Source organism: Pseudoliparis swirei, chromosome 4, assembly GCF_029220125.1.
Source record: "Pseudoliparis swirei isolate HS2019 ecotype Mariana Trench chromosome 4, NWPU_hadal_v1, whole genome shotgun sequence".
Taxonomy (NCBI): Eukaryota; Metazoa; Chordata; class Actinopteri; order Perciformes; family Liparidae; genus Pseudoliparis; species Pseudoliparis swirei.
Genome location: NC_079391.1, coordinates 13,566,381 through 13,590,648, shown reverse-complemented (window position 1 = coordinate 13,590,648; position 24,268 = coordinate 13,566,381). Strand labels below are relative to the sequence as shown.

The window sequence follows — 24,268 nt, the reverse complement described above, 5'->3', positions numbered from 1 at the left end:
AGAAATAGGTGCTTGTGTGTCATTTTCAGTATACATCAATAGTTCCCAGTTGTTTTGTGTGCAGAATGAGGAAGATGTGCCTCCCAGACCTCCTCTACCTCAGCTCTACAGCCCTGATGAGCATGCCCCTGCTGTGCCACCGTTGCCCCGGGAGACAACGGTCATCAGACACACTTCTGTACGCGGCCTCAAACGACAGTCTGATGAACGCAAAAGGGACCGAGAGATTGGCCAGTACACTAATGGAGACAGTAAGGTAAGGACGTTATGTGTGTATGTGTGCTGCTGAAATATTTACGTTTCACTTTCTCATCTGTTTCTCATCTTTGTCGTTGGATCCCAGGTGGAGCTTCGGCCTTTCCTGAGTGATCCAGAGCTCATGGGAGCTGGAGATGGCTCCAGCCACATCAGTGTCGTCGCATCTGGACACGATGGTTACCAGACATTACCGAGCAGAGGTACAGTAGAACAGATTGCTTTAGCTGTAGCATATCCATTTTGTTAATAAATTGACCTTCCCTTTTGGCTTTGTTGCCAAGTTGAGAACAGTGTTTTCACGTTTGCCGGCTTTCCCTCAGGAGTGTCGGGCTCCTCGCTTTGGCTCAATCAGTCCTCGAGCATCTCCTCTTATGTGACCCTCCGAAGAGCAGCCTCAGCAGCCGGCATGAAGGTGAGGCTCAGAATGAACTTTGTTGAATTTAATAACACATTAATAATATGAGATTTGGTTGATGATCTCCTCCAGCTTTTTTGGGAGGGCTTCTGTCTTCATGTCCTGGCCTTCAGGGGCCTCACCTGTGTCAATCGTTGGGAGTCATGGTTGACATACTGTGGCTGAAGCAGAACTTGTAGGCTCTGTCCACAGAGTATCTCCCAATATTATCGTATAGAGTGAATCAAAAGTGAGTATGCAAAGCAGTGGAGAGACAGCACCCATACAGTAATAACTCCGATTCCAGATGATGAAATTCAAGAGATATTTGGAACTCACTCAAATACTTCCAGCTCGCCCAAGACCTCCATCAAACCCCGCTGGAAATGTTCACTGGTTGGATTCAGTGAGGGATCATGTTTTCATGCTTGCGCTGGAGACTTAAAAGAAAAGTAATGATTTATTTGTAATTAGTGATAAATTGAAGCAAACGGGGATATGCTTGTTTGCTGAATGGTATTATTTGAGGTAATTATGCATTTTAAACCCCAGATGATACCACACAAATAAATTAAAACAATGAAAAATCTATCTCTTGAAATATATTGTGATAATGTTTTTAACATGATCCTTAGATTCAAACCTTGATAGTCATATTTTTCAGTATTTAAAAATCTGATGGTACAATTCCCTATGAATAAGCATTATTCTGGAGAAGAAAAATAAGCACTTGTGGGACTGGACACTCTTTACATTTTTACTTCTTTTATCTACGTAACTGCGTGTCGGATTCTCTCTGCATTACAACCTCAGATTTGTCTCAGTGCTGAAAACTGAACTGCGTTCCTTGCTCATTCCTGATTCACATTATTTTTTACCTTCATGTTAGGTTTGTATTTTTTCTCTTCCTTCTGCTGCACCTTTTGCTTATGTTATCAACTCTCTTTGCTCCCGCTCCTCTCAGGAGAGACCAAAAAGTGCCTTGGAGCGTCTGTACTCTGGGGACCCGGTGCAGCAGCAGCAGCAGAGGGGGAAGATGAGTGCTGATGAGCAGCTGGAGAGGATGAAGAGGCACCAGAAGGCCCTCGTCCGCCAGCGCAAACGCACCCTGAGCCACGGAGACCGCCACGACTCTTCATCGCCCCGCGCCTCTTCCTCGCGCCCACTATCAGCAGACTTGGGATCAGTATGTTACTAAAGCAGTATCACACGTCACTCTCTCATGCATGATGACAACCAAACGAGAGTGGCGATCTACAGTAGTAACGAGTGCCTTTACATAGTGTAGTCTGTCTTTTCTTAGTTGAGAGCAATACATTAACATAGCGCTGTATGGCAATTCACTGTGTGGCTCTAACTGTGCTCAATTCATGCACGTTATTCTCAAACTTGAATTGCCTTTTTCACAGCAGACACCTGGTCTAGGTGGGACAAGCAAAGTCACGAACAACATCAGCAATGGTTTTGTTCAGGTGTCCCAGTGAGCCATGGCAGTGGGGCAGTGAGCCGCCATGCGGGACACTGAGACCCTGATGCTGCTAAATGGAATGCAGACAATATTATTTTTAATCTTTTACATCTGTACTTTTCCTGCTGTCCTCAATGTTAAAATGTCTTTTTTGAAAAAGGCCGATACGGATTAATGGATAACAGTTACTGCTTTAGACTTAAAGGGACAGTTCACCTCAAAATAAAAAAATACCTTTTTTTTCCCGCTTAGCACCTGTAGTGCTATTTTGTGATATAGATCGTTTTGGTTTGATTTGCCGAGCTTTGGAGCTATCAGGTGCAGAGATAGTCCAATAGTGTTTTGATTATCTTGAAAAATTAGCTCGTGATTTCGGGAAAGAAACATTGCTGTTGAGTTTTCAAATATTTAAACGGCCGATATCTCCCAAACTAAGCAACTCCCACCAAAACAATTTCAATTCAATTCAATTCAATTCAATTCAGTTTATTTGTATAGCCCAATTTCACAAATTACAAATTTGTCTCGGAGTGCTTTACAATCTGTACACATAGACATCCCTGCCCCAAAACCTCACATCGGACCAGGAAAAACTCCCAAATAACCCTTCAGGGGGAAAAAAAGGGAAGAAACTTTCAGGAGAGCAACAGAGGAGGATCCCTCTCCAGGATGGACAGGTGCAATAGATGTAATGTGGACAGATTTAGAGTTTAAATACATTCAATGAATGTGACAGAGTGTATGAATAGTTCATAGTAGGCATATTTCACGATGGAGACCTCCACGATCCATCAGGCAGATGGCGGTGGGGAGGAGGAGTGGCCGGAGTCTCAACAGGACAGTGGCGTAGTCAGGAGCAGGAACTCCACGACCCAGACCTCGATGATCCATCAGGCAGATAGGATCTATGCCGTCTCATAGTCAAAAGGACTCCGGGGAGAAAGCAGAGTTAGTAATGTGTGATTGAGAGATGAAAAATTCATCCTTAAGGAGAGAAAAAAGAGGAGATAGGTACTCAGTGCATCCTAAACGTCCCCCGGCAGCTATAAGCATATAGCAGCATATCAAAGGGCTGGACCAGGTGAACCTGATTCAGCCCTAACTATAAGCTCTGTCAAAGAGGAAGGTCTTAAGTCGACTCTTAAACGAGGTGACTGTGTCTGCCTCCCGGACTGAAATTGGAAGCTGGTTCCATAAAAGAGGAGCTTGATAACAATCTAGATTGATAAATAGCACCACAAGTTAGAGGAAAATATGTGTTTTGTATTTTTGGGGTGAACTGTCCTTGTGTACCAGTGTTCATTATGAAGTGGAATTAATTAACTTTGACTTGGAATAGGGAAGTGTAGTATTCCTCAAAAGCTTTATAAATAATATATTTTGTCTGTCAAACACATAACGCACTAATTACGACAGAGAAGGGCCTCCAATGACATTAACCGTTTACATTCACGGGGATTTTTTCATAATTACTTGTCATAGACCCTAACTTTGCTTTATCCATTCAGTTTCACCTCACCTTCATGATCTTTACATTTCTTAACGATGGTTGCTTTCTCTCTGACTCAAACTGCTGCTCGGCTCCTTTCTTTCTTCATTTAGATATAAATGCCTGCTGTTCTTCAATGCTCTTGCTGTCTCCAAGCAGTCAATTTACGTATATGTGTGTGTGTCTGTATATATGTGTGTGTGTGTGTGTGTCTACTTATTTTCTACTGACCAAATCATTGACATACTCTGAGCAATGCCTTTTAAATCCATTCATCTCAAACTATTCATGGCTTTCCAAAAAAAAAATGGTTTACTTAAATGAAGATTATAATGTTGTTTATGTACCTGGGCTACGGTTGTCTCATTAACCACTCCCCCAGTCTACTTTAGAGGAAGCCTTTTATTTAGACAATACTAATGTGTATGGCATCCATTTCATATCAAACCGTAAGTTAAGTGATTTCATTGTTCTGATATTAATACAGAAGTACATTTAATTGTTAGTGATAAGAATGCTTCCTTTTTCAAATGTGAATGTTTTCAAATAAATAAACATTATTTTCTTATGGACTCATATTGCCATGTTTTTTATTTGTTTTTGAATACATTTTTCATTGAATACATGCACTATGGTCGTGTCTGGTGAAGCTGTCATCAGTATGAGTGAAGTGATCTTTCCTGTTTGTGTCAATGCGTGTTGTCTTCTTTATTAATGTTGTAGAGATTTGACATGTATGTTATGATTTGAGAGCATAAGCATCCTCAAATCAATGCATGATCCCTCTTTCTTTAATTTTTTCACCCGTATACGCACACATACCCACACTCTCTCTTTCTCTCTCTCTCTCTGCAGCCTTTTAAATCACAATAGCATACCAGTGATAACCAGTGTGTTGTGCAGAACGTGTCACATGAAAGTGTGTGTCAAGGCAAATGAAACAAGTCATTTCCAAATTGACTTGATGATTTGCCGATGGCAGTATCCTGTAATGTGTTTCACAGTCTATTTTGTGTCTGTGTGCGTTGTCCAGTGGAAGAGAGAGCAGGAGTTTGACCTGCAGTTGCTGGAGAGGGCTGTTCAAGGGGAGGAGGCGCAGGGTGTTAGGAGCGTTCAGGGGGAGGAAACGCCTCCCGAGCACAACGAGAGGCAGCGCTCCCACTCGGACGAATGGCTGACCCTGCGCTCCACAGCCACAGCATCTCCCGCCCATGAGGTCGACCTGGAACCACTAGACTATGACCTGGACCTTAACAAAGAGGTAAGTTATCTTTGTATCTGCGGAGAGGTACAGGAGTTTATGGTCAATAACATAAATATAATGAATGTACAGGAGAAGAAATAACAAAAAGCTCAACCAAGGACAAAGAAAGGGCTGGAGTGCATGTAACCAGTCAAGTAACACACCCCAAAACACTAAGATTGCTCTTTTTAGTCATTGTTTTTAACTGTCAGCCTGAACTGGATCGCTGGTTAGATCTCAAGGCATGTCGTGGATGGGTAAGAGACGATGCCCAGTCGATGTATGAGCTCAAGTTAAAGTTCAAGGTGCACTTGTTATGAAGCGGAATGTTAGTAGTGTGTCCCAATTGAATGCCTACTGCATGCACCAGTATGTATGTTAGGGCAGCTGCAGTATGTACCACAAAAGAGAAAGTGTGTGATTTGAACTGAAGGTCGTTGTAGGTTATACATATTTGCTCTTTAAAGAATGTGAAAATCATTATACCACAGAAACACTTAGATAAATAATGAGCTCACCTGTGCTGACAGTTTTAGTACAATTTCACAGTGCATATCTGTTTTGTGTAGCTTTCCAAACCTCCGAAAGTATTGATCCCAGAGCGCTATGTGGATTCAGAGCCTGAGGAGCCTCTCAGTCCACAGGAGGTGGAGGATCGTCATCGTAAGGTGGAGCGCATCAAGAACATCTTGGCAAAGTCCAGGTAAATAAATAATACTGACTGCATTCGATTGTTGTTGACAAACAGCTGATTCTGGGATTCCAGGAAGGCCTTGTAGTGAGCCGAACAACCAGTTCAACCAACATACTCAAGTTCAAGTCCTTAATTGGTAATCATTTACCCGAATCCTTAAGCAACTTAAGCAAGGTGCTAAAGTCCCACCACCTTCAAAGGCACCGGGCTGTAGCTCAGGCTTCTCTGTGACATCCCAGCAGCTGTGCACGTGGCAAGAGAACACCCTCACATCAGTCACTGCATGTCCACATTATTACCAATACATCACGCTTTGTCAATGTTCTCTTTCATGTCTTTGTGCATGGGACAGTGTGCACAACCTAGCACCCACAGTCACTGTGGACACGCCCGAGGTCGGGCTCGTGGCACCGGACTCGGCTCTGCAGGAGCAGGAGAGGATCATCACCATGTCCTACGCTCTCGCCTCGGAAGCTTCGCTCAAGAGCAAACTAGTCACAGGTTGGCCATTTGACAATTTGAAATGATGTTTTTTTTTGTTTGAGCCTGAAGGTCATTGTAGGTTATACTTCTTTGCTCTATAAAGAATGTGAAAATCATTATTCCACAGAAACACTTGGAGAAATAATAAGCTCACCTGCGCTGACAGTTTTAGTAAAGTTTCATCCCTGCATCAAATAGACATCTTCTGGTTGAAGAAGGGATACAGAGGGGGAAGCGGCCTTTCAAGAATACTGGATTGGTGGAGTGGAGATGAGAAGGGCGTAAGGTGCAGAGTCAAGCAATAAGGCTGTTCATTTCCTAAGAACTGAACATTATTCCTTCTTACGAGCTCTCTAATTGCAATGCATGTCGAGTCTTTCAAGCAGGGGAGGAATAGCTTGATGAGGCCATTTTGTGTGCTGATCAATGACCCAGTCAAAGTCGACGCTCCCTCTTCCTACCGACGCTGCTGCTTTGAACGTAGCTTTCTGCATAAAAGACACAACGCTCACTTTTCATCTATTTCATACTCTACAGCAGACAGGGAAGTTCCTTTACACTGTAGCTGTAGCAGATTGTCAGTCTGTCTGCCTCACTCACACGTATGCACACACACATACACACACACACATGCACACATATATCTGTCACAGACAGTAACACTCAAGCTGTCAGCGTGTGTGGAAGCTTAATATGCACAGTGAGGCAAAGTCAACAATTATAACATTATTTCCAGCATAGAGAAATGTCAGGCAGTATAACTGGTGGCATCTTGTCAGCAGAGACTGAATCAGTGACTTCCTTTGGTGTTAAAGTAAGGTGCGCTGGTGCACTTTCAAATCCCCCGAATTAAAAGAAGATTCTTTTTTTCACAGTATTATGCATAAGAGACTTCAATAATTCCAGCATAAAAGCAGGAATATGCAGCACTGCAATTACGCACAGTAAATATTAAAAAGGTGTGTTTGATTGTTCAATATTTGTGGGTATTTCTGTGATTATTTGTCAGGGATATTGAAAGGAATCTCTAATTAAGTGCTGGAAAAATATATTTAAAAAATAAACCTCCACGTGGAGTGCCTTTTCAACTATTCATTGCTTTCTTGTCTTTTAAGCGAGATTTTCACAAAAATAAAGCACATCTCAAATGAATGATGATGCAGGAGATAGTTATTATCAAAATGTACCATCCTAGTGACTTTTTCCTGGTCAAATACCTTAAAATAACTATCTGTTATGATTCTTACGGAAAAACAAGTTACCTAAAGCCATGCGACCTTTGTCTGTGAAAAACAAAAGCCCAAAAGCTTGACATCTGAGATGGAGGTTTTTTTACACACCAGAGTAAGAGAGTAAAACATTTCACAGGATATAAGATGGAGAAAGCAGAAAAACTTGATTTTGGGGTTTTAGCTTAATCTTTGACCAAATAATTGCTGATTGATTTTCTGACCATCGACTAATGAATGGATCGACCTTGTAACGCCTTGACAGCTATCCCTTTGATGCATCCGGTGGTATCGTGCCATGCTGGACAATGCTGCAGGTCATCAAGCAGTACAGCTTCATGGAGATATTGTATTTAAAGCATGAGAGTGAAAGAGTACCTTGATTCTTCAGGTATTTATTCATTGGACCCGAGATAGGATAAGCGATTTGGATAATGGAATTGAATTGAATATTCCCAATGGTTATTTCAGCAAAACACAAGTTCCTAAACCAGACGACAAAGACAGAAAGTTGTGTCCTTTCAGAAAACAACAACAACAACCTTGTGTGGTGCTCAACCAGTTCCAGCTTTCATTGTAATGTAAAACCTTCCTAGAACTGACAAACCAATGTTGATTTCTCTCTCTGTTTTCCTTCTGTGCCCTCCTCTGTAGTTCCACCACAGGCTAACCTCCCCACTCCTCCTCCACCACCCCCTCTTCCGCCTCCACCTCCTCCTCCTCTTCCTCCTCCTCTTCCTCGTCTTTCTCCTCTTCCTCCTGTTTCTCTGGCACCTCCCTCTCCTCTAAGCAACGGAATTCACTACACGTTTGTCTAATCCCAGAACTGAAGTAAGGCCATGACTGCATGCGTTACGGTGCTAATGTTTCCGAGGCCTCACTAATTCTTTCTAACGCGCGGCTCCTGTGTGCTTTGCACCTCACTGCATGCTCACTGCTCTGTTGTGATTGTTGGAAACACATCTCGTCTAGGTTAGGGAAGCCCTGCCTCTGCTCCCATTATAATCAAAACAAACATCTGCAGGCAGTCTGCTCATCCCACTGTGATAATTGTGTGTAAATTGTTTTTCTTTTTTTTCTTTTTGTACCACTGCCAAAATATTTATGGGTGGTTGAGGAAAGAAAGGGCTCAAAGGAACACAACTGTTTGTAGCATTGTATATAATTAACAAAAGAGACACCTTTTGATTTAGCACCATGACAGTTCAGTAGTCGGCACAGCTGCATTCACAGCACCAATTAGCTCCCCATCTGTAGTCTGGCAGCGAGAAGTAAGAAAAAAACCAGCAGATATCATCAATGTTACTGTTAACGCAGAAAGGGGGGATGTGTCATTTTACTGCCTTGTTAAAACACTTCCATCCACCAGCCAATTACAAATATTTGATAACTAAATTCAGTTTCGGAAGTATATGATATGGATGAAGTATTTTGTCTAGCTGCATTTGACCTTTGACCCTTTATATCAAGCAGCATTCATGTCAGAAAAGTTAATTCCTTGAGAAATGGCTTGACTGCATGCTTTTATTGTGTGTTGTTGTACTGTGTTTGATTGAACTGAACCTTTTTACTTTCGCTCTTTCATCCCGTGTTCAGGTGTGCTGTTGAGAGGTGGGCTGTGACATGTAGTTGCTTTATAAAAATGTGTCTGCCACAGTTTAGTGTCCATCAGAAGGATTTAAAGGATCCACTATTTGGATTTATTTTAATAGAAATAATAGGTTAATGGAGAACATAGCGTTTACCTCCTCGTTTATTCATTCATTCTTTGGCTTTCTCATCTGTGTGGCAGCTATTTATTTTGATAATATCTAAACATGATTGTTCTTCACTCTGCCTTTTAGTAATTTGGCCGTAAAATAAAAAGTTTTCTGACATACTATATAACAAGGAATATGTATTTGACTAATGTTTTGGTGCTGGTATATGGACAGCAACAATGTCTGACAGGCATTCCTTTATGTGTGACACTGAAACATTAATGAAAGTAAAACTCGAGTCATTTTGATAGATTCTGCTGTTGTGGTTATTATGTACGTTCTGATATTTACTGTTCTTGTACTTACGTTGTCTTCTCTTTTATTACTTTACAGCTCAAGCAATTTTTGGACAATAAGGTGCTATTCAACAATGACAACAAACTATTGCATTCTGCAAGAAAAGGATTTTTGGACATTTCCTTCTTTCCATACAGCAGTACGAGAACTGCACTTAACATTTAACATCCTTGCTGAGGCTCACGCAGCATTGACTCCTTAAAGTGTTTCCAGTTTTGAAAGCAAGAGGAAAATGGAAGACTTTGCATTGGAAGCTGATGTGCTAATTATCTTTGGAAACATCTAACAAAAGTTAATCTCATAATAATATTTTCTACATGTTATTGCACTTTGAATTGTACACTGTATCATGTTTTCAAGATATCACTGAATGGCTATTGATTGCAACTGGGAACTTGTTTTTGTTTTTGTCAGGTACATATTGTGAAGAACTACAGGTACTAAATGTGTCATGATGGTAGTATTTTTGTCAAAACTCAGATAATATTCTTACACCAAACCACTTGAAATATCATGTGTTGTACCTGTAGCACTGCCAGTCCCCTTTTAGCTTGCCAAAATGAATTTTATTTTTGCTTACATCAGGATGAAAATAACCTTTAACATATTTTCTGTGTGACTGGGGAAAGTTGCACAATGGAAATTTATATTTTAAAAAAATGATAAAAAAGGTGAATATTAAAGATATTAACACAATATAAGTTTCCTTGCATATGGATTTATTTGTATTATTATTATTTGTATTCTGATCTGTCCGATGACAATATCACATCAGTCACAAGAATAAAATGACATGATATTTAGGGAAATTCTATAATATATGACCTTCTGTTAATGAAAGCTTACCCTGCTTTGTAATTGACGTGTTTGAGAAATTAGTTAAAGAAAGACAACTTTTACTTAAGTGATTAACTTTTAACCTAATATAACCTTTGTTCCTTCTGATATTTCTCTGATGCGTTTACCGACCGCATCTTTATTCTAATCATGTACAAAGGAAAAGTACAAAATGTGCACTCATCATAGCTCCAAGATTCTCTTTGAACCTGCACATTGATTGCCTTGACCTATTAAACTTCATTCTATTATTTGAAAAGGGAACCAAACTATGGCATGCTCAAAGGAGGTGAGCCTTCAATACAAAAAAAGGCTTCTTGAAATGTTTCGTAAGTTCAAAGCTTTTCCATCTCAAAAGGGCATTTTTAATTCAGTGTATTTTCAACCAAGAAGGTGGATACTAATAACTCTGGATTCCGAAGTACAGAATTCATATCTTTAAATCATGAACTATGTCTGCATTGTAAAAGAAGCCCAAGAGAAATACATGTATTGATCTTCTAATTCAAAAAGAAAAGAATATAGAGGAAATGTTTTTCAACAGAAAGTGCGACGGTGCGGTTATTACCAAAGCCTGTGGTCTTCAACACAAATATTTATCATGTTACATTTATCACGAATCCCTGCGGAACATATATACGCTGATAGGATGTGATGCGCACACTTTAAATGGATACAGCGCCCACGCCTTCTTTTGCTTGTCTGATGGTGAGCCGTTGTGATGTGGCTGCCTCCCAAGTGACATCTTTATCTTTAATTGGAGAGTAATTACCTTCACTCGTCTGCATCGTCGTGCGCTTTGAAAACACCTGAGAGAGGAGGCTGCACCTCCCTCGGCAGCTACATCCTCCATCTCTCCTCCAGGATCGGGGCCCCACAGCGCCTACTGGCCCTGGTGGCTAGGAGACCCATCACATCCTCTGTTCTGCTTATTTTGCAATAAAATGGGATGTTTTTCCCTCCTCCTGCAGACATTTCACCCAAGACCCTCCACTGAGGATTGTGGCATTTCCATGTATTGACGTTTGGCTGCTGGTTCATATACATTTATTATTCTATGCTCTGGACTTCAAAGAGAATGAAAGAGGGCCTATTATGCTAATTGGGTCCTGCTCTGTTTAAGGCAATCAAGGCCTCACGCATTAATCTGCAACTAAATACTTACTGGATTCACTGATGCAGAAAGACTAAGACACATTCTGCTCGGTTTCCTGACAGGGATGTCAAGCAAAGACAAGATAGTAATTAAGCAGCAGTAAAAAAAAAAAGGCATTTTACATGAATAAAGTAAGTGTGCCCCATGACACTGTCTCAAGTTAAGTGGCAGTTAAAAGCATCGTAGGTTAAAGCTTTGACTTGTTACTTCATGTGTCAGGTTTCCTTTTCCACGTTGAAAGGAAGAGCCTATTGAGACCATGCTGAGGAGTCTGACCTTGTACTCGGGTCTATATTGTTCACTGCTGTGTGTTACATATTCACACTTTTCCACTGTTGGGGGAAGAGAACGGAGAAATCCTGCACTGATTCCCAATGATACATATTTCCATCACATAAATATTATTGTTACTCGCCGTGAATGTCTGAGGATTACAGTGGAAACACAGCCGGCACCTCCTTGGGGCACAGTGGGGATCCGGATTGTAGCGCAATTGTACAATACAAAACCAAGGAAGCCGATGCAATAGGTGCTTTGATTTCAAAATAGTATTTTATGCCGTTTTATCATTTTCAAACTCCACATACGGTCGATATTTTAATATGTAAGAAATGGAATGGTGATTTGTTGAATAATTGAAGAGTTAGGAATCACTGAATATTCTTTCGAACGTGCGTGAGTGCTTTAAAAAGAATAGAGAGAAGGCTGAATTACAGTTATGCTGCACCACATTGACCATTTGCAGTAACTAAAACAATGCCTTGGTGTAATTATTGATTTCAAAGGTTTTACAATTGGACTACCATTTGGGAGATGATACAAATGTAAATATATTAAATATTGAAGAATACATTTACCTGCTAAATGTAAGGAACAGTAAGATAACACAATTCCTTCAACATAAATGATTAAGTGTGTGTTGAGAAAATGCTGTGTTACACTAAACAAGGAATTAATCTAATGTCCCTTAAACGGAAGGCTTTTACAATACCTACAGTGAATTGGGCTTTTTGTACATAAAAGCAATTGCTTTGCAAATGAACCAAATGCCCCAGGGCCTCCTCTTTAATCTAGCAGCTTTGTGCACACACACACACACACACACACACACTGATCGAAGTGAAATGTACTATGTTCAGTGACTCAAACAGAGAGGCTACGCGTGCATCTTTGGATCTACAGTGCACTATCACGGTGATGTCTATTTTTATTTTTGTTATATATAAATACCAGTCAGATTAGATCATCACTTCAGATGACTTTTGATGAAATACAAAGGTTGTAGCTGCCGAACAAAAAAATGTGTACTTGTGTGTCAATTGCTGAAGAAGAGGAAGTTGTCACCTCACCATGTACTTGAAGGGGCCTTAAAAACACACAGAACAGGTAATGTATTTAGAAGTATACATCACATATACAGTACCATCAATAATTGGATTAGAGTGTATACTCATGAGTCCTACAGAGTTGATATTTGTAGTACTGCTGGCACAGGCTGTATGATGGTGTCCCTGATAAGTATATAATTAGAATTGGCATGTTGCACTCCTTATTTCAACATGATTAATCAGTGGTTCTGTGTTAACTTGAAAGGAAATATTAGATCCTGACTAAACTTTGATGAAATCCAGAGTTACAAGTAAGAGATTTGGGTCAACTAATGAGAACAGAGCGTCCCACTTTGCAAGTCCAATTGTGAGAGAGGCGAGACGAATGTATGCAAATAGTGGGAGAGTTAATTGCATATATCTGGCATTCAATAATGACTAAGTTGTGTTGGTTTGTGTCAGCGGTTGTGACCATTGACCGTCTCACTGATGGCAGGTCAGAATGTTCAGAAGCTTGTGGTCGGGTTGTGGTAAGGATATCCTTAAAGTATGTTACACATTAAACATTTTTATAGAGCATCTAAACCAAATCCAGGACGATGCTTAAATAAGAGTTGGGTTACTGCTTACAAAGATCAACATATATTCTTTATATCTATTCAGAAACATAGACATCTGTATTTTCACGAGCCGCTGCTACTTTGTCACTTGTCAATAATAAAATGCCTGTCAACATTATAATAACGTTAAGCAAGTGAAAAACAAAGATGTGTCAGGACTTTTATTTCAGTCACTATGCAGCTACACATTATGAGGTATATATAAATGAATTAAAGATATGCCTGGTTTATTAATACATATTCTTATGGGATTATGCACATATGGCAATATTATATATCATAGAGTTAGATCTAAAAATCATACAGTCTAATAAATAGCAATTCTAAGATATTAATACACTGGGCCCTAACAATATTACAGTGTGTTGTATGTTCATATGATCAGCAGCTTTACAACTGTTTCTAAATGTATTTAAAACTACTGAAGACGTGGTTATCCAGTATTTGACAACAACAATATTAAAGCTTGTTATCAAACATATAATATCTGTTGTGGGTTGACTATTCTATTATAACCTCTGCTCTTGTTATTATTTGTAGTGATTTTTCCAGCATTATTCTGCTTTCTACTCTAATTATATTAATAATTTAGCTCATATGCATTGGATGTGTTTTAACTCTATGTTGATCACATTATATTTTTGAAGACACAAAATTAAGTGAATTGAAATTGCATCGAATAAAGACAAACACGTAAATAATGTCCATATAGCGACATTAAAGTGTGTTATGTGTTTAATAAGCATATATATTAATAGTTTATAAAATCTGAATTGGAGTAGGGTCACTCTCAAATTTAATGTAGAACTCTTGAAATCTTCTTCCTTTATAGGTCATTGTGAATCATTTGAAATACAAATCCCTGAATTTCTGAGCATGAATCAGCTGCACACCTTTAAATAACCTACTCTCCCCCCCCCCCTCCCCACACACACACACACACACACACTCCATCCTAACTCACTGGCTGAATGGCAGTCTCTAATTAACCATGCAGAACAGGAGAAGAACATGTTAATTTAATGTAACAAAAATGTTGATTTTTATGCACTCTCCTTTTCAAATATTTATGGACTAGACTTGAATTTCAAAATGCATCAAAGACTCACAGGATATGCAAATGTATCTGCCTTACCCCCCAACAAGTTGAAGTCTTTTTTGCTCTCCATGCAGGCGTCATGCACTCATCTGAGTTAAGAGGAAGAAGAAGCCCTTACAATCGCCTCCAGAAATAGTCGCCTAAACTTGAGTTTTGAGAACTATGTGGCACCCGCTGGCACCTGCTCAGCTGCACCCATAAGTAATCATCTTTCAATGTTAGCCGGGACAGGACGGAGACCAGGGGGAGGGCTGCGCGGGCGAGTCCGAGGGCCGGGCGGAGAGGAGGGCGAGGCTCAGGACCTGCAGTCCCAGGGTACCGGGGGGGGGGGGGGGGGATGGGGCTGGGGGGGACCAGACCAGGTGGGGACGGCGGGAACCAGGCTAGGACGGACGGTGACGCACGGGAGGGGAGGACGGGACACGGACGAACACTGGAACTGTGACTGACCGAGGGAGGATGAGGAGAACCAACCGGGGTGGGGAAGGAGGCGAACACCGGGACTGAGCCGCGACGGAACACCAGGGAACCTCAGGTCCCTCAGGGTCCGGAGCCTGTGACGGAACCGGTGGACTGGAACCTCGGCGGGTCTGAGCCTGGGACGGAACGAACATTGTGGACTGGAACCTCGGGGTCTGGAGCCTGTGACGGAACATCGGGGACTGGCACGGGGGCCAGGGGCCCGAGGGAGACCACATGTTGGGAACATCGTGGAGCGGGACGGGGACGGAACGGAGCCGCCAGCCCCACGGCACGAGGGACTCCTCTCTCTCCAGAAGTACAGAACTTACCGGGTAGAAGGGAACCCAGTGGGAAAGAAGTGGAAGGTCCAGGCTGGTGGCTTCAGCTCTGTGTTCGTTGTCGCAACGAGTGAGGACGAGAGAGAGAGGATAAACGCCACAAATTTATTGCACAAAAACATCTTTACCCAAGAAACCAGAACAGGAACACAAAAAACACGGACAGTACGAAGCCAGCTTACAATGTGAGACGAACAGGGGGTTTATACACAGGCAGCCTGGTGGTAAACCCCACAATAGGCAAATACAATGAGTCATGTTTATTTTTGGGGGGCATTTTGTTTCAGTTATTAAAAACCGCATTTTTAAAGCAGCAATGAAGTCCGAAACTATATCGCTCAAGCATTTAAAGGAAACTATTTCACTGCTAAGATGCACTCTTTACAATGAGCCTGTGTAATAGGCTGAGTGTTGTGATCCAAAATCTCTGGTTTTGTCTTTATTGCATCTGCTTTTTGCAGGCAGGAGGATTTCTGCCGGTGTTTCGCGCAGTGGCCAAAAGGTGGCGTATGAGTCACGTAAAACACGCATCTCAGGCGCGGTACGTGGGCTCCTGAGGACTGCGCACTGAGCACATCGGAATCATCACGCGTGGATCTGAGAAATAGAAAGGTTAGACTGTTGCAAGAGTATGTATAATTGAACCGTGCGTGCTTCACTGTGTGTGAGGTTGTTGTGTTGGTCAAATGGCTGTCACGTGTTATGGTTTCACATTTGTCTAGGAGTCCGCAGACCTGGCTGCAGCCTGCAAAAGTTTCTTTCTGAAAGGTCCTTTTCTTTTTCTCCCTTACGCTTTCCCCCCTTCAAGCAGATTTCACCAGGGAAATGAACACACGTTCTCACTGCAAAAAGAAAGAAAGAAGAAGAAGGGAGAATTAAAACTTAAAGCTAAAAGGAAAATTAATTCAGGCGCATTGGACATTGTGTGACGCTCCTTGATGGAGATGTGGTGCGTTTTATTTCCCCTTGAAAAAAAAAGAGGGGGGCGGTGAGGCGCACGGGAGTCTGAGCTGATACGGTGTTGTGGATGAGTTGTGTAGCCAATTCTCTCTCTCTCTCTCTCTCTCTCTCTCTCTCTCTCTCTCTCTCTCTCTCCCTCTCTCTCTGTCCCTCACTCCTTCTCTCTTTCTCTGCTTCTCCCTCTTGTAGCTCTATGTGACTGCAGTTAACAATCAGAATTTCTTCCTGCTGTCTCCTCTCTTTGTAAGTAACTTTCTTATTTATATTGTGTGATCCCTGTTATTCTGCTGTTATGACACTTAAGACATGTTGAATATCGGTGTTATAGTGAGTGTTGTAATGTGCACTGTGCTTTTTTCTCTCCCTTCTTACTTGTCATAAAATGCTGCTGCTGATTTCTAGATTACAACTTTTTCCGTCAGCTGTCTCGGTCTCATGCCTTCCTATTCGGACTATTCTCTGATTTCTAAACGTTCCTATCGTACTTTATTTGGTGTGTTTGACATGTTTGGGCCTCCTCCAAACTCAGCTGATAATTTCAAACACATGCTCATTCAGTGCAGATAAGTGTCTCATTGTAAAAGCGTCTGTTTCGGCGACTGATCCTGGGACAGCCGCTGGACTTCTGCTTTAATTTCAGATGTCAAACGGATCTGTTTCAAAAGACAAAAGAGGATTTATTTTACATATAACATTAACTGAGTATACAATAACGTACTGATGCAACGCATTGACTCTTTAACGTGTTAAACAAAAAATAAGAAATAATATTTAGCAATAACTGAAAGTGAATTTGTTGAATTTGGAAAATAACGCTTTAGTGACATTACACGCACACACACACACACACACACACACACACACACACACACACACTAAAAACAATGACAGTTTTATTACATATTCGTTTTTACACACGAATATTGTTTTCTTATTTCTAAAATCTATTAATCTTAATTATATGCCTCTGAAAATGGACCCCTTCATGAGTTTTGTTTTTTCAAATGATTTTGTATAATTTTTTTAATGTCATAATTTGTTTATCTTATGATAAATAAACAGCATTAAAACAAATCATAAACGCCGGGCATGCCGAGAGGAACATATACAGTATATTGGACGTATACATTTTGTTAGATAATCTCTCAAAAATAATTATTTGAAATTCTAGAAAAGATGAGGAGTAAAAAGTCCATGCAATTTGCCAATTTCATAAGAGGGGAGATATCTGCGTTGTGTGTCAATCAAAATGTCTTGAGATAAAAAGAGATATGAGAAAACAATTGTATGTATATCTTAGGTGCTGCATGATTTAATTGTTTCACACGAGTCTAACCTCACATGCTCTCACTAACTCATGTCAGCGGGCCCATTCTTCTCTAAAAAACCGGTCATTTTAAAACATGTTTTTGCTAAAGTTGTAAGGGTCAGTGCGTTATTTGTCCTCCAACTAAATAAATAAAAAGTGTGACTGTGCCACTGAAGTGCAGCTTCTTTAAAACTAACTTTGCAGTCGCTGCACCTGTAATAGATGTTCATTTAAGTAATCCTGTTAAAGTGACTAAACTACGGGCACAACCATCCTCCCTTTCTCCACTTTCATTTCGCCACACACATCTCTCTCTCTCTCTCTCTCTCTCGCGCGCGCTCGTCTCTTGTCTGGGGGAGGAGGAGGAGGGGGAGTCATGCCTCTCTGCCTTCCTCAGATCAATGCCCTGGCCACTCACTTTCTGATGTTGCACGACGGGAAATGCTTTGAATACTTGCGACATGGCTGCGCGTATTGATTGCCAAGATTGACAGCAGCTCTACCCATCGTCTTCTCTTGTCTGAGCGAGAGAGAGAGAGACAGAGAGAGAGAGAGAGAGAGAAAGAGAGAGAGAGAGAGAGAGAGAGAGAGAGGGAGGGAGATAAAGAACAGATAGGCGAACAACAAAAGGTGCTTGTAGTTTCGGACAGCTGAACTTCACAGAGAGTAAACGGGACCCCGAGTGAGCAGACTGAAGTTGTCGCTGAACACACACAGCAGCAGCTCAGTGGTCCTTCTCTACAAAGTGTAGCTAGTCTAGTGGTGTTTACGCCCCGGGAAAGGACGCATATACATCTCCTCCACGGCTCAGGTCATCAAGGTAAAGAACACGTTTGCTCTACTTTTTCTATGTTGTCCTGATATATTTTCCCCTTGTGTGTATTGCTGATTTCTAAAAGTCGAGCGCGCTGTCAGTGAACTGGTCCCCGCCACTGCGCGTGCGTTTGGCTTCACACGATTCTTTTTTAGAAAGTTATTTAAGTGTTGTGCTGACACCGGTTCGCACACTTTGTAACGGCGGAGGAGGACAGACAAACTTTCAGTTGTTGCGGTTGTTTGACGCGTCGCGTTCAAACCCCAAAACAAGCGGAGTAACACGGGAGACGAGAGTGGCGCGATGCAGGAGCTCGAGTTCACCTCACGACTGGTGTGAATACGCGTTAAATTCAACATCGAAACTTCCTCCAAACTCAACTCTCGAGAGCACCTAAACCATCTGTGAAGGTTTGAAATCACGTTTCTTTTTTTCTTTTCTCCTCTTTGTGTTTATTTCAGCCGCGTGAAGCCGCGCGAGCGGCGGACGCAGCTGGCAGCTCAGCGTAAACCGAGCGGGACTTAACGGCTGTCATCGATACCATGTTCACTAAACTCGAGGCGATTGTTTCGAAGTGTTCGAGATGTTACCGGTTGACAGTGCTCTCGTGTTTGTGTTTTCACGTCCCGTAACTTTCCTCTGCTGGTGGCAGTTTCTCTTCTGTCCACACAGCGGTACTATTCCTTGAGGACGGTGAACGTGCGCCCCGGTACATTTCCTCTCTGCCCGCGAGGCGGACAAGTTCATTTGAAGCTGTCGCGCGCCTCTCATTCCACTGTTACACATTTCGGTGCTCTAATTGTTGCTCATTTTATTTTTTGTCTGTTGTCTGTCTAAAACCCAGTTGCTGACCACCTCGTAGCCTGGGAAATTCTTCTCCCCTAACTTTCTCGGGAGGTCAGGGTAATTGACCTTTAAAGAATGCATAAGCCATAAATTAAATTCAACAATCGCAAGGCTTGTCCATTTAAAGAAGATGCACTTGAACAGACACTTTTCCTTTTAAGTCTCTGACGATGCGCGCTCCTGGACTGAACAAACACATTTTTTTATTTAAAAAGTGCAAATATATACTTCACAAGTGTTATTTATTTTCTTACATTCAGATTTAAACTGTAAGACAATTCCTGAAATTTATCACGAGGCCTTTAAACAGAAATATATTAGTTTAGATATTTTACAGCATAATATAAACTTTAGTCTATTTATGTGTGTGTTGGGAAATCACACAACAATAATATATATATATATAGGACATTAGGACATATATTAATGTTGCACAAAATTGATAAATAATAATTTCCAGATGTACTATTACTGTGAGACTAAGTGAAATTTCAGTGATGGAGCGTGATATTGGCAGCGCGGAGATGGCCCCTCATTTTAAGACGTTTTCCAAAATTAGACACGCTGTGGTGCGCAGAAACGAGCCGTGTCCAGCCGCTGCGTTGGTTTTAACAACCTTTTCACCAGTTGTGACGACACTGGAAACTTTCTCAATTTGAAATGGGCCGCTGTGCCTTTTCTTCTATATTTATTAAGAAACACAGCACGTGATTTGTTGTTGTTTTGTGCGACAACACAAATAACGCACCTGTGGCTAATTAAGGATAAGGACCTCTCCTCAAAAAAACCCGCTCCGCTAAAAAGCCTCGCGCGGGTCATTCTCCGCGGTGTCGCAGTGAAAGTTGTGACCCTTTGAACAGTTGCTCTTTCCGGAGCTCTGGACGCACGTTTCCTCATAAGGTGAGGAAGGTTCTGGAGACCAAATGCGAGCCTAAATGGCACATTTATAATTAGACTGTCCATTCAGCACATTGTCCAGCTTGCTATACCGGGACACTCGGCTGTGTCTCTGAGAGTTTGTCTCACACGGCTCGTGGAGTCCAAGAGAAAAGCGGCTCCAGCTCTTTGATTCCACACAACCGCACTTGCTCTTATTTAACATCCCTCACTTCATTTGGCGCATGCAGGGAAACTATATCTGCATCCGCATGAACTGCCTTATTCCTCTCCACATGCATCTACAACTTAAATGTGCATTTTAATAATTTGAGAAATGGGAAGTGTCCCTTTTTATAGTATCACATACTAACAAATTACCAGTCTTTCGTTTTTTGAATAAGGTTTAAATCCACGACAATTATTGCGAAATAAAAGCACATCGTTTCCAGGCAACAATGATTATTAAAGAGCAGGACATATTTTACTATCTTAACAGAACTGCAAGGCAATAGTATCATAATCATCATATTTCATACTGACATGGCCTTGCATATTTTCTGTATTTTCAACGACTAATCTGTGGGTGGATCTTGAGCTTTTAAAAAAAAGAAAAGCAAGACTGAGAAAAGCAGCATTTCCTATCTGGAGTCAGCATAAGATATTTACTCGCATGTCGTTGAGTAAGTTCAAAGATTTGTAGGACTTTCATTTGGCATGAAGGGAGAAGCCACCTGGCTCACTTGTCTAAACACATCCTGCACTCTGTCCAAGTCCAATGTCTCCCGTGTTGCAAGAGCAGCGTTGCTGCTGTGAATCTTGTTTTTTTTCGTCATCATTCATTGCGATGAGAGCCTTTCTTTATTATTTATTTTATTCAGTGGAAGAGAAACGTTGTGGATGAGCCCATCTTAAAATGAGTTTAGACTGAGTGCCACGAGCTAAACCGACTTGTTCTGACTTGAGTTCTACTTCCAACTGTCCTCATCATCTAACGGTAGGATTTGTTTAAACTAAGCTCTTGTGACAACAATTACAAGCTCAAAGACAAGTCAGGGGAGCGAGATAAAGAAAAAACAGTGCATTATATTATATTGCTTTAGTATGTTGTCTTTCTCTCCCCTTAAATGTGCACATTGATTATTCATTAAGCTTTTGTGCTGTTTTTTTACGCTATTTACAAAAAAAGGAAATCTGATAATTTTACAGCTGGGAATTTTATTACGACTGTAACTCACAGTGATGTGAAATGAAAGTGTGTGTTGCTGTAGGTTATATTCCAACATTTTTACACTACCAGACAGAATTCTTTCGAATTACAAGAAATTCCAACTCATTATACGATGATTTCTTATTCATAATTCAGCAGTGTGATCATATATAATAGTGGCATGTTGCTGATGGAGCCGACAATATTAATAATCTTTGTAACACCGACGATTATTCAATGCAAAGTTCTGAAGAGGATGCACCAGTCTCTCTGGACCTAGACATATAACTTTTTTATAAAACTGTCATTGTTTTTTAGTGTGTGTGTGTGTGTGTGTGTGTGTGTGTGAGTGTGAGTGAGCCCCTATGCGCCTTGGCATGTGTGCCTGATGGATACTTTCCCTCTCTCAGATATTTTGCAAGAAAAGGTCTTCGCTCTTTACACCGATAAAAACTAATGTTGCTTTTTGATTTGAAACGTCAAAATGCGAAAAGCCGCTCTGTCTCTCCCGACCATGATGTGTGTTAGACCGCACGTCTGAGACCTTACACACCCAGTTGTCTTAACCATATATTCTGTGGTCTTTTTTTCGTTCCAAGTGACAGGGCGCTGCTTGGATGAGGAGGAGGAGGAGGAAGGGGGGGGGGGGTACACAGGTACACAGGTACTAGTCTCCCTCTCTTCGTGGCAGTGGAGGGAGCGCCGAGACCGAGACCTGATTATAAACAAGTTGAGAGGAGGTAAACAACAGCAGGCCTGGTAAAGGTAGAGGAGGGGGGCAGCAGAAGGGTGGAGGACTGCAGGAGATAATAAATGTGGCAGCACATGTTGTGACATCTGTCTTTCTAAGTGTTATCTAATTTGCTGTAGAATCTTTCAACAATGATCAAAACTGATGAGAGCATGCCATAGCTTTTTTTTCTTTTTGTCATTCAACAATAAGTTTCTGACAAGTTAGTAACATGTCACCTCGGTCATGATGCACACTGTAATTAGGCGGTGTTCTGTATAATGAATGCATGCCTCCCATACACCAACGTGCTTTGGATATTGGATCGTGGGTTTGGGCGCTACATGGCTCAAAGAAAGCGAGGAAAGTGTTGCTTGTCTCAGTTTGCTCTGTTGTCACTCCCGGTAGAAGAGAAATAGGGATGAAATTAGTGGCCAACGAGGACCGGACATCACCTCTACAAAGTCAACATCTGACATGAAACGCTTTGAGGGAGTGGAGACAGACAGACTAGAATCTCGGACATTTATATTTCATCAAGGTTTCTGGATGTCAAAGATTAAACTTGATGTGTTTTTTTCTTCTTCTAGAAACAAATAGCACCTATGTGCGCCAGCAGTTACTGAACATCGGCAGGGGCAGATTTGACGGTGTCCCTCTGGCTGCTCTAAGTGAACAGTATTGCTGACATTAGAGCCTTACAGATGAAAAAAATAAACTAAATATGTGTGTCTTCACAGGAACTGCATAATTGCACAAGTAACCTAAGTGGCCCATTTTGATCTGTATCATTCACTCTCCGACAAAAATGTTTTTCTCAAAATAATTGGACATTTTCTTTTAGTCTATAGCATAGTTGTGCATAATTAACTCTTGATTTCCAGTGCAACAGTCTAGGCTATGGTAAGTAGCCTCTGTTGATATATTTTTGTAATTATTATTTTTTATTACATATTAATTGGTGGCCGCATGTTTGCGACATAGGTCTGGGACTGTAATCAGGTGGAGGATTTAGTCGGTCTCATTGTTTTTTATGAATCTGAAGAAGATTTGTACAGTGGCTGTCTGATAATATGGCAGCCTGTATTAACATATCAAAGAGACACACAGTGCAGCCGGGCAGTAATTAAAATGTGGTGGATTTTAGAGTCCCTGCGCGCACACACACACACGGACGCACACACACACACACACACACATTTCTCTCTCCCTCACACAGGCGTGGGGACACGAGTATGAGTACGAACACACACACACGGAGCATATGGACCAAGGCTGAGAGCTGTCAGGTTGTGTGACAAGAGTGCAGGAGCTTGAAACTGAATTTTAAACCAACTCTCATGTTGGCCCATGTTCCTTTTGCAGACATTTGTGTGCAAAATCAAAAGCCAGGTTTATTTTTCGTAATTTTTTATTGTGGCAACCATTTGCGACAGTTTAAGAAAGCCGTGCATTTATTGTTATTTTTCACTCTGCAGTTGAACTGACCTCAAATAAGTCACCAAGAAATGATGCTTATTTATCAATCCATTAACTTTTCTTGGATAGATATACTGCCTATAATTGATTGTGCGAGTGACCTTGCTGCTGAGTGCTGAGACTGTGGAAAAGAAAAAGAGGAAGAAGCTGTGATCTTTTGCCCCGAGTGATTTGTGTCCTCGTAGAATTGGAGAAGCTCTGAAGACCTGAGATTGAGTCTTGTGAGTGAACAAGGGAAAAGAGATTAGTGTAATGTGGACTTGTGCGCTGCTGTGACACAAAAGCGTCACAACAAGCCTTTTTCCTTGTGAGCCCCCCCACCCCCATTGTGCTCGGATCAGGTCCTCCCATGGGCAAGCCACTGTCTCCGAGGAAGCGTTAAAGGACTCTGTGAAAATATCACTTGAACCAACACGGGCAGCTGTGACTCTGACAATATTTATGCAAAATAATGTCAAAGAAAAACCGTATTCACTCATATGGGACAAGTATCACACTTATAGCCTTGAGCATATATCGCATTTGAATTTCCTTGTTGTTGTGAATAACCCTGTTGAAGGCGGCAGTTATTTTTGTAACCATGTTACACAGGTCTCCACTGTCTGTAAAAGCCGAACGATTAGACATTATCCAGTTCGTGGAGCTCGACAGCCGGCTTGGTATCTGCCAGCGTGATCTGACATGAGATGTAAAATATACTCCATCGTTGTGACTAAGCCAGCCACTCTGGCTTCTTTACTCTGCGGTCAGGAGCTGGTTTGTTGGCACACAATAAATGTTGTCGGATCAGATTGGCAACTTACTTTCTCTGTGCATATTTGTGTGTGTGTGTGCTCGTGCAGTGTGTATTTGTGTGCAACCCTCTCGAGGGATGTGATTGGAGCACATG

At 41.4% G+C, this 24,268-nt stretch overlaps 2 protein-coding genes across 14 annotated transcripts in view; both read left to right on the top strand.

Moving 5' to 3' along the window:
- The window catches only part of plekha7b (pleckstrin homology domain containing, family A member 7b), a 66,600-nt gene extending 56,590 nt beyond the window's left edge, over window positions 1–10,010 (top strand). For 7 of the 10 annotated variants that reach the window (XM_056412641.1, XM_056412640.1, XM_056412639.1 and 4 more), the window contains 9 exons: window positions 50–256; window positions 344–458; window positions 579–670; window positions 1,617–1,838; window positions 4,643–4,870; window positions 5,422–5,555; window positions 5,899–6,047; window positions 7,913–8,089; window positions 9,352–10,010. In XM_056412641.1, coding sequence (XP_056268616.1) covers window positions 50–256; window positions 344–458; window positions 579–670; window positions 1,617–1,838; window positions 4,643–4,870; window positions 5,422–5,555; window positions 5,899–6,047; window positions 7,913–8,076 — 1,311 coding nt within the window. In that variant the 3' untranslated portion in view covers window positions 8,077–8,089; window positions 9,352–10,010. The remainder of the gene's footprint in view (window positions 1–49; window positions 257–343; window positions 459–578; window positions 671–1,616; window positions 1,839–4,642; window positions 4,871–5,421; window positions 5,556–5,898; window positions 6,048–7,912; window positions 8,090–9,351) is intronic. The other 3 variants (XM_056412636.1, XM_056412634.1, XM_056412638.1) reach the window with 2 other exon arrangements.
- A 6,273-nt stretch (window positions 10,011–16,283) lies between these two features.
- The window catches only part of sox6 (SRY-box transcription factor 6), a 131,896-nt gene continuing 123,911 nt past the window's right edge, over window positions 16,284–24,268 (top strand). For 2 of the 4 annotated variants that reach the window (XM_056412918.1, XM_056412915.1), the window contains exon 1: window positions 18,030–18,244. The gene's annotated coding sequence lies outside the window, so the exon portion shown is untranslated. Of the gene's footprint in view, window positions 16,359–18,029; window positions 18,245–20,902; window positions 20,958–24,268 lie in introns of those variants that run through there. The other 2 variants (XM_056412917.1, XM_056412916.1) reach the window with 2 other exon arrangements.